General features: G+C 41.5%; 1 protein-coding gene across 1 annotated transcript; it reads left to right on the forward strand.

Annotated features, from left to right (window-relative positions):
* The first annotated feature begins 1,364 nt into the window (after nucleotides 1-1,364).
* On the forward strand, nucleotides 1,365-8,534 carry LOC136421411 (uncharacterized). Its single transcript, XM_066408691.1, has 7 exons — nucleotides 1,365-1,518; nucleotides 2,057-2,164; nucleotides 4,837-4,940; nucleotides 5,089-5,176; nucleotides 6,034-6,186; nucleotides 7,069-7,181; nucleotides 8,116-8,534. Exons 1-7 carry the CDS (start codon nucleotides 1,497-1,499, stop codon nucleotides 8,146-8,148), a joined length of 621 nt encoding a protein of 206 aa, XP_066264788.1. The 5' UTR covers nucleotides 1,365-1,496; the 3' UTR covers nucleotides 8,149-8,534.
* The last annotated feature ends 729 nt before the right edge of the window (nucleotides 8,535-9,263 follow it).

The raw sequence follows: 9,263 nt of genomic DNA on the forward strand, positions 1-9,263 counted from the left end.
GTGACAATCAAATACATCATCCCTAAAAAAATTCTCAGAAGGATTCAATTCACAAGGATAGCAACTGCTTCTGACTTAAGCTCACACATGGCTCCTCTATTTCAAAAATTCAAAATACTAGATATCCACGATATCAATTAATTACCAATTAATATCTTTACATTTACTTTCCATTTCAACAATTTCCCCAATATATTTTACATTTTCCCAAACCCTAATTTACTTGTACACAACTATCATACCAGGCAAAGAAATCCATTTTCCTCTCTTCCATACATCATTAGCAGAGTTCTCATTGAAATGCAAATATGTCACAATATGGAACAGTCTTTAGACAAATATACAATCACCTTTTTTCTGACGTTTAAAAGTGCCCTGAAGACCCATCATAGCCCCCTGTAGTAAAGTCACATGTTCAGTTGTTATCTAACTTTGATTTATACCATTGATTATTTGATTATCATTGTCTATTGTGATCATATTCTATATATTACTTTGCTATATTATTTCTAATTTATAATCAAGTTTGATAAGTATAGACGAGGAGGGCCTAGTATACGCTCTATACGCTTTTTCCTCCTCCTAAACATGTTTTCATCTATTGTTTATTGTATCATGCATTATAAATTTCCTTTTGTGCAAATAAATAAATACACAAACGAACAAACAAATAGACAAATTATTACATGTACTTGTCCCGGTGGACTGGCGGCAACCGGAGGGGTACCTCGCGGTGTTCTCACGTTGAAGTCACGGCGTCGTTTTGTCCACGGGGCCCGGGTAGAATTTTTAAATTCTAACTTAAAAGTTAGAACTAAATTTTTCTTGGGTACCCGCCGGGCCCAAAAATTGCCCGGTAGCCGCAGGGTGCCCCACGGGGGCACGTAGGGGGCACGCCCGGAAGTGCCAAAAACGGCCCGGGAACTACCCGACAGGACCCCCTTTTCCAATTGTGACCGAAGCATAACTAGTGCAATTTCTTTGAAGAGGACAGAAATCTAAAATGTCCAAAAGAGATTTGTAGTTGTGCGAGATGTGAAAAGGGGTGGCGTTTACTGAAGCGCTGGTTCTTGTGTTGAGTTACCACTTTTTAAAAGGTACAAAGGTCATTGAGTAAACACGGCCAATTTTGCACGTAAACGCTTTCAGCTCAAACCTTCGATTGGCACATTAGAGATCTATTTTTCTCGTTCAACTTTTTGCCAAGCCTAAGTATTTGTCCAATGCCCTAATTCCAGTGCACATGTGACGATGTTACAATCCCTCCAGGGTCTGACTATAAGAAGCGCGGATTCGTGACCACAACAGTTTTAACGTGAGAACGCATGCGCACTAGCCCGTTCTGGTAGGGCATGTGACGCTGACGTGACCAGGTGACTTTGACTTTGACCTTGCAAATAAGGTTTTACCTGTGCTCAAACCGTTGAGTTGTCTGTGTCTTACGCTCGTCTTCTGTCCTGTCTAGCTAGTGTCATCCACGCCGTCTTGGAGGAAACATGCTGAAGTTCGTCGCAGTCGGTGAGCATTTGTAACCTTTTATGTCCGAAAATATACCGTGTAACAATGTGGTTCAAAGTGCTACTTACTAACTATAGTACGGGTCGCCCGACTTGTTTTGTGTACAGTGTTAACCTGGGGCCAGCCTCTGACTTTTTATAGCGTTTTCAGGCCTAGCTACCGCCCAGCCGTCCCTAAACCAGGCTGATCCCTCTGCCTAGGAGTCCTAGTCTCCGACAGGCTCTGTCGGTGGCCCCCAACTTGTCACTATTTAGCCTTTTCTACTCTCCAAGCAGAGGAGTGGGTCTGGCGTATTTGACGTATTTTTAGGCGTTTTTGAAACTGAAAAAGCTCTAAAACAAAACCCGCCACAATTGTCCGTATATATAGATATAAAACACACACACGACGCTTTCACGCGCCCGTGTAAATTCAGTCCAGTATGTCCACTCTCTCAAAGTAAATACTTCGTACGTCTGTTTTCCCTTGTGTAAATTTGGTCTATGTAAAGACAACATCATTTTGTAACCATGCTTCTTCATTCTCTTTCCACACCAAGCGCTGTTGCTGGCCGCGTGCTCGGTGTGGGGAGATCAGTGCTGCATGCCCAAACAATGGGAGAGCTTCACTGCTATAGAGAACACCACAGTAGTGGCCGGCACGATCAGTGAGTTGTGTCAACTTAGTCATAACTTTACTGCACAACATTCACACAGAATACAGTTTGTTTCAACCATTGCTCAAATCGGCACTTCGAACCTTTGAAGCGGTGGCACATCGGCAGCGCCGAATGCTAAAAGCACATAATAAATCGCAGATTGCAATTACATAGATACCAATAACATTAAAATCTAGTCAAAAGTTAAAAAGAGTGATAGATTAAAGTAACAGTATTAGCTGGTGAGTGGAAACCAATGAAATCATATTCATATAACGTATCATAATAACGTTACCATAGCGAACTGAACAGGAAACAATGGAATTAATATAAATAATATGAGATAAAAACAAACGAAATTGATATGAATAGTAATACATAACTGCAGAGACGAGCATAATAAATAGTGTCAGCTGGGTGGTAAATGGGTTACTTATTTCCATCATGGTTGTTTGAGGGAGCCAAGTGCAAATATTATAAATGATAACAGTGGAACTGCATGCATGCCGCTTTTCATTGAGGTCATGAGGGAAGAGGTAAGGGTCAGATAAAATATAACAGAGATACAGATTACATCTTTTAAGTCCTAAAGTAATAACTCTATCAACATATATCATAACATATACATGGTACAAAACATATAGTAGAGCTAAGACTTGTTCGTATAGTAATTGCAACTTCTATTATTTAACAACAATTATAGGAAGCTAACCTACTCTTAAAGATAAGATCTAAACAACACGAGTCGTGAGGAAAATGAACAAAAAAGATAGAGCTGATATCTGATCTATAAAATATCTACCTGTACAGTAGATCTAAGTATCGAAAATAGGAAAAAAATGGCATTTAGATCAGTATGACAGCGCAGTAACGTAACGTTATGAAAGAGCATCCTATGACCTAGATGTCTATCCTTCGTTGATTCGTTGATGCATAATGCACCGTTCTTATGGCGATATGGATGTATCATATGACACAATCTTAATTGACACAACAAAAGTACAGCGCCTTTCATAAGGTCTTCTACAACTATACATACAAACAAACAAGAGGATACAAAAGAATCACCCTAGGCACAAGTATATGAATAAATCAACATGTTGAGTTTGACTATGAAACAAGAGTTCGCAGCCCTCAAATCACCATGAAATATATAGTATGCAAATTAGGCCTACATTTGCATAATTCATATTCAGTTATGTTCCCTGTCACATGACTTCCAAATGCCACAAGTATGACATTCCAGTTATCTACCAATATTATTTTCTCATTTATTATGCAAATTAGGTCTTCCTTTGCATAACTTTTATCTTTCAATGTCCCTTTATTTCTCGGTTACAACATATGTTGCATTTTTTAACTGTCGTACCATTGAACGGAGTGGGTCTATAAAATGCCCCCACAATTATGCAAATTAGATTCTGATTTCCATTATCACCATTTCAAGTACTAGCAACACTTAAAGCTATCCACACAATAGAACAAGTATACAGGTTTGACAATGTACCCCTTTGTGGTTTGACCACCAGCTGTTGGGACCTGGGGAATTCTTGTCCCAGATTTGAAACTAACAGGTGTGAGCTACCACAACATGCCTAGAATGGAAGTGTAGATTTCCTCATTAGGCCACAGCAAGTAATTTTTATGGATGACATCAGCGCGCTCATTAATTTTTGCCTGATTTCGAAATAAAAAACAAGAAATTTCATTGCCCTCCGACGGTGGTGAACATGCCCAAAATTGGCAAATATGTCGTAGACGTTGACAGTCTAAGGTGTTTCATTGCATATGAATACCCAGTGTAGTTCCTGCCCATGATGGTATAATACCAAGCTGTTTTCTGCATTTGTTCTAGCAAGGACATTATATGAATAATTGGGGGGGGGATCTAGTTAATTGAGCTGTATACACAAGGTGTTTCATCGCATATGAATTCCCAGTGTAGTTGCTTCAAATGATGGTACAACAAGCTCTTTTCTGCATTTGTTGTAGTTAGTCTATTGAGATGTATACACATCTACAATGACATGTTTACATTAAATCAAGGAATTAATTTATGTTTTATATTATATATGAAACCTCATTGGTTGAATACGGGAATAAAAGACCTGTTGGTCATGATATCATATTTCCTCGCTTCAATTCTTGTTTAACAAGACATATGATCTCAAAATTTGAAAATGTAGGAATCTTGTTTTTTTTGGCCCGCCTTGTTTTTTTTTCGCCCTATCTCATTAATTTTGGAGTCTGCGGAGGATGTCATCCATAAAATTTACTTGCTGTGGCCTTACTTATGCAAATTCAGTCCCAATTTGCATAATTTGCAATTCATTGTGTACATATCTGTCTAGGCTACCTGCATTGTAAATAACATGAAAATCTGTTGCTCCTTACTTCAGTTATTCTCCTCAGAAGATTTTGACAAATACGCCATTGCAGTTCCAGTGACACATACCAGGGGCCCCAAAATGGACCGAGCTTGACCTTTCTCCTACCAACACCTACAAATATCATTACAATCCATCTACACGTTCTTCAGTTACGCTGACTTTAAGCACCCGGAGACACACATATACACACGACTCAAAAACACACGCAAACACACTCAAAACAATATCCCCATCAAAAAGTCTTTTTTCATGGAGATAATTAGAATGATAAGATGATTTGTTGTTCCACAGAGGTGACCCAGACCTACGCCAATGAGTCGTACGACTTTGACAAGAAGAAGTTCGCCTCGGTGGATGCAGCGACCGGTGTCAGAACTGTACTAGACTACACCAAGGTTAGCCACGTAATGGCCATACTAGTCAGCTAGTACCAATCCTGAATTATATATAATCAGTTAGAGTATGGAATGCAGGAAAAAACAACCATATTTACAAATGCGCAGTGCCGTTATATGTTATCAAAATCCTGTTTTCTCCATACAGCACATGATGTACACCATTGTTGCGAAAATGTGTTTCACCAGTCCTTGGCCTTTTCCCATTTCATCGCCTATGATGCATTGTGTACCAGGTACGTAACCATATGAACCGTCTAGTCTGACGCGTATGGTGTGTGCATGTGACGTCACAAGTTATAGAATTAAAGATCCAAGATGGGGGCCGAAATATCATAAAAACCTTATCATTCATGTCGCGGTGCTCCTTTTGAATGTGAAGCAAAAAGCACGCATGTTGTGATAGAAAGGACAACAGAATAGAACAATTTTTCACATGATGACGTTGTGCTCATCTTTTCAACCAACCAACATGGCGAACACTTGCTACGTCATGGTCACGTGTGTAATGACTTCGACCAATCACCCCCTAGCACACCTTGCACTAACCGGTGCATTACGTCATGTGGAAGTTAGCTAATCGGATACAAACGGAAATTATGAAGAATTGAACTGTTCTCCAACTCAAGAAAAATCTACTCACCGGAAATTTCGCTCTGGACACGTGAGTTTCATTTACTTGTGACGTCAGCAATGGGTCAAAGGTCATTTGAAGTCGATAACGCCCCCCCCCCCTTGAAGTGAAAAACAGTTTAGTCTTCATGATTCATTTTACCCACTTAGACGAACTTTCCTGCCAAGGGCCCTATCACATTTGTGCGTATATTCAAGTGCTCATGAATTGCGCATTAATATTTTTTGGGTTTAATTAAAGTTTGCGGGGAACAAGTTGTTTTCTACTTTGACTCACTGTTGTGCACCCTAGTAATATCGAACAAAAGAAATGACTTTTTCGGTTGCAAACTTACCCTAAACCAAAAGCATGTCAACACGCAACTCATACGGACTTGTATATACACACAAGTGTGAAGGGGGCTTACCAAACCGAAATTATGTGGATTAAGAACATTTTTTCGGATATCCTGCTTTGCAGATAACGCCACGTTGCTGGCAAGTTTTGAGATGGGCGGATCAGGCGGATTCGTGATCGACCAGTATGACCTGCAGGCTTTCTACCCCGGCTTCAAGGGGTACATGCAGTTCAGCAGGCCCGGCTGCCTGCCTTTTTCACATGCGAAATACTTTAGTGAGCGTTCCTTGTTAGCTTTGCCAAGAAGATTATGTTTTTGATGTCGTTTATGTCCGCGCGCGCGTGTGTGTGCGTGTGCGCGCATGTGTTCCTGTGTGTGTGTTCCTGTGTGTGTGTTCCTATGTGTGTGTTCCTGTGTGTCTGTGTGTGTGTCTGTGTGTGTGTGTGTGTGTGCGTATGTGCGCGTTTGTGTCTGTGTGTGTGTGTGTGCGCGCGCGTGTGTTCCTGTGTGTGTGTTTCTGTGTGTGTGTGTGTGTGTCTGTGTGTGTGTGTGTGTGTGTGTGTGTGCGTATGTGCGCGTGTGTGTCTGTGCGTGTGTGTGTGTGCGCGCCCGTGTGTGTGTGCCTGTGTGTCTATGTGTGTTTCCAGATTTGCAGTCAGCATAACCCAAGAATCTGTGGATGGATTACGATGATATTTGGTAACGTTCTGTTGGTATGTAGGTTTTGGGAAGCTTGTTGGTCCTGTACATGCGCTTGGGGGTTTGGTTAGTTTGACAACAGTAGGTTTGAGAGTCATCAAGGTGCAAGGAAAACGTTCCATTGCAAACTGACGTTTTCGGCTTGTCGTATTCAGAGAGGTCTCGTTGAAATAAAGTTGGCGCGCCGTCTTTATTTTCATGTATACGATAAAACATGCTTTGATTGAGGAAGTGGATTAGGACTTGCCCCCCTCGTGGCCGGATTTGAACCGGAAATACCAGGATTCCGGATCAATCAGGCCTGCCATGTGTGAATGCCGATTCGCTAATAATCCTTGTATGAACGAGGTCTAAAAATGATGGTCACACATCTTCCTATGTCTTGCATTAGCAAAGCCTCTCAGTTTTTGTGTAAATTGAATCAATCACTTGACCAATGTTGCCCCTCTCCCATACAGACTCGCATGAGGCCATGTTTGGATTCACCAACGTCACTGAAGGCATCAAGGATCCCTCTGTGTTTGACATCCCCAGCCCTCCCTGCCCGGCCATGGACATCGACAGCGTGGTGGTAAGATTTGTTTGTTTGTTTGTTTGTTTGTTTGTTTGTTTGTTTGTTTGTTTGTTTATAACCTCCGTGAAATGAAGGTCTTGTTTTCGGGATCAGCCCTTTACCAACTCGACCCCTGCCCATGGACATAGACAACGTGGTGGTAAGATTTGTTTGTTTGTTTGTTCGTTTGTTTGTTTGTTTATAATCTCCGTGAAATGAAGGTCTTGTTTTCGGGATCAGCCCTTTACCAACTCGACCCCTGCCCCATGGACATAGACAACGTGGTGGTAAGATTTGTTTGTTTGTCATGGAAGTTTTATTGTCAGTCTGTTTGTCTGTTTGTTTGTTTGTTTGTTTGTTTGTTTGCTTGTTTGTTTGTCTGTTTGCTTGTTTGTCTTGGTGTACTCAAGTTTGTTAAAGCTGGCCTGGGTCCAAGTTTGTTCCTGGGTCAGTTGTAAACGGAGACTGGCAGGATGTGAAGGTTGAGCTCAGGTCTGCGTCCAAATTTCTTCGGCAGGCTGTCAGGACATAGCTGTGTCAAACAACTACATGTATGCGTGTTATACCATCTACAGTGTATTCACATTTTGTTAGACAGATTATGGTTGCAATTACAAATGTAATTTGCACTTATTATGACTTCATGCATGTTGCGTGAATATGGATTTTTCCATGATATGTGAATCATACCTGTCTGGGCTGCCTATTTCTCCGAGGTACATACATTTGTATATGAGGTCTTCGATTCCTTGTTCTTAGCCTCCGTAGTGACCGCTGACTCGAACTTGTCGCTTGCTTCGGGCCTGATAGTATAACGTTAGTGTCTCTGAATTGAAGCATTTTGGTGTAGCACCTTGCAGTCGGGTCTATCTGGTGGTTAGAAATCACAGATCTGGCGTATACAAGACCAGTGTACAAATCCCCATTCAGTCTTTTTCTCTTTTCCACACAGAAGCCGCTGTTGTTCGAACCTGCACATCCCTGACCTGGGAACGAGAGTCACCCATGACCAAGTCAGGCTCATACCCTCGGAACGATACAGCAACACCCTTGACTGTTGAAGAAGTAGTGACGTCATTTGTCCGATTTCTAACACACATATACCATAACACTATACATGCGAGAAATATGGCATACGATAGTTTGAAATATTTCATACAGAGAAGTCGATTGTAAAACGTCTAGAAGTTCAAGTTGCCAGTAATGGTAAATGATTTGTTGGCAATTTATTGCAGCTGCTTCTACTTGACTACACACTTAAGACTCCATTGCAAACGCCACGTTAACTGTCTTTAACAATGTCACTTTTTCGCAATGATGATCGCTTAACAGCAAAGTCCCTTTAGACGAAATAAAGTTGTAAACAATTGACATCCTGTTCGAACCTGCACATCCCTGACCTTTGAACGAGAGATCTCAGACTACATGTAGCTCAAATGCTTTAACAGGAAAACATACGATATACAGAACAAGCCGCAGGCTGCGGCAGGCATCATCTTCTAGTACTTTCAAATCAGCAAACTGAACGCGAAAATAACAGCAATATCATAACACCTGCCGAAGAGTCTGCTGTGGAGGTTAAATGTCTGTACAGTCCATCCAGAGGTTCTTGAGTTATGCAAGGCTTGAGTTATGCTGTCTACAAAAATCCAGAAACACACACACACTGTCACACACAGACAGACAGACAGACACACTCAAAATTGGGTAAATCTCCATTTTTCATGTGGAAATAACAATACAGTAGTAAGAAAAAAAAGCACATGACATAGCCTCCTTTGTAGGCCTCCCGGGCAGCGCCGGCAATATTTTTTTGGACGGAGCGCTGATTCGCGATTTTAAATTTATCGGGCCAGGGTCTTTTGCTGAGGACGCCTTATGGAGGCGGCAGTAAAGTTCCTCAGCAATACGGTTCCCCAGCAATACCCCATTAAAAGAATCATAAAAAGCTCCGCCAAGAGGCCTGCTGTGGAGGCTATGCCCCACCCCAGTTTCACCCTGTAGTGACGTAAGGCGCGAGCCTTCAAGCAGACGTTTTTCCAGGAAGACTAAGCCTGCGGCTATTTAGCACACCGCGCGACTACATTTCTCGGAACTAGA

This window comes from Branchiostoma lanceolatum, chromosome 16 (assembly GCF_035083965.1).
Source record: "Branchiostoma lanceolatum isolate klBraLanc5 chromosome 16, klBraLanc5.hap2, whole genome shotgun sequence".
Lineage (NCBI taxonomy): Eukaryota > Metazoa > Chordata > Leptocardii > Amphioxiformes > Branchiostomatidae > Branchiostoma > Branchiostoma lanceolatum.

What these genes read in the sequence shown, in the direction of transcription:
- LOC136421411 (XM_066408691.1), top strand. Translation starts at nt 1,497, where the DNA reads ATGCTGAAGTTCGTCGCAGTCG. An exon ending in GCTGAAGTTCGTCGCAGTCG is followed by an intron (nt 1,519 to 2,056) that starts GTGAGCATTTGT and finishes TTCCACACCAAG; the next exon opens with CGCTGTTGCTGGCCGCGTGC. An exon ending in AGTAGTGGCCGGCACGATCA is followed by an intron (nt 2,165 to 4,836) that starts GTGAGTTGTGTC and finishes GTTGTTCCACAG; the next exon opens with AGGTGACCCAGACCTACGCC.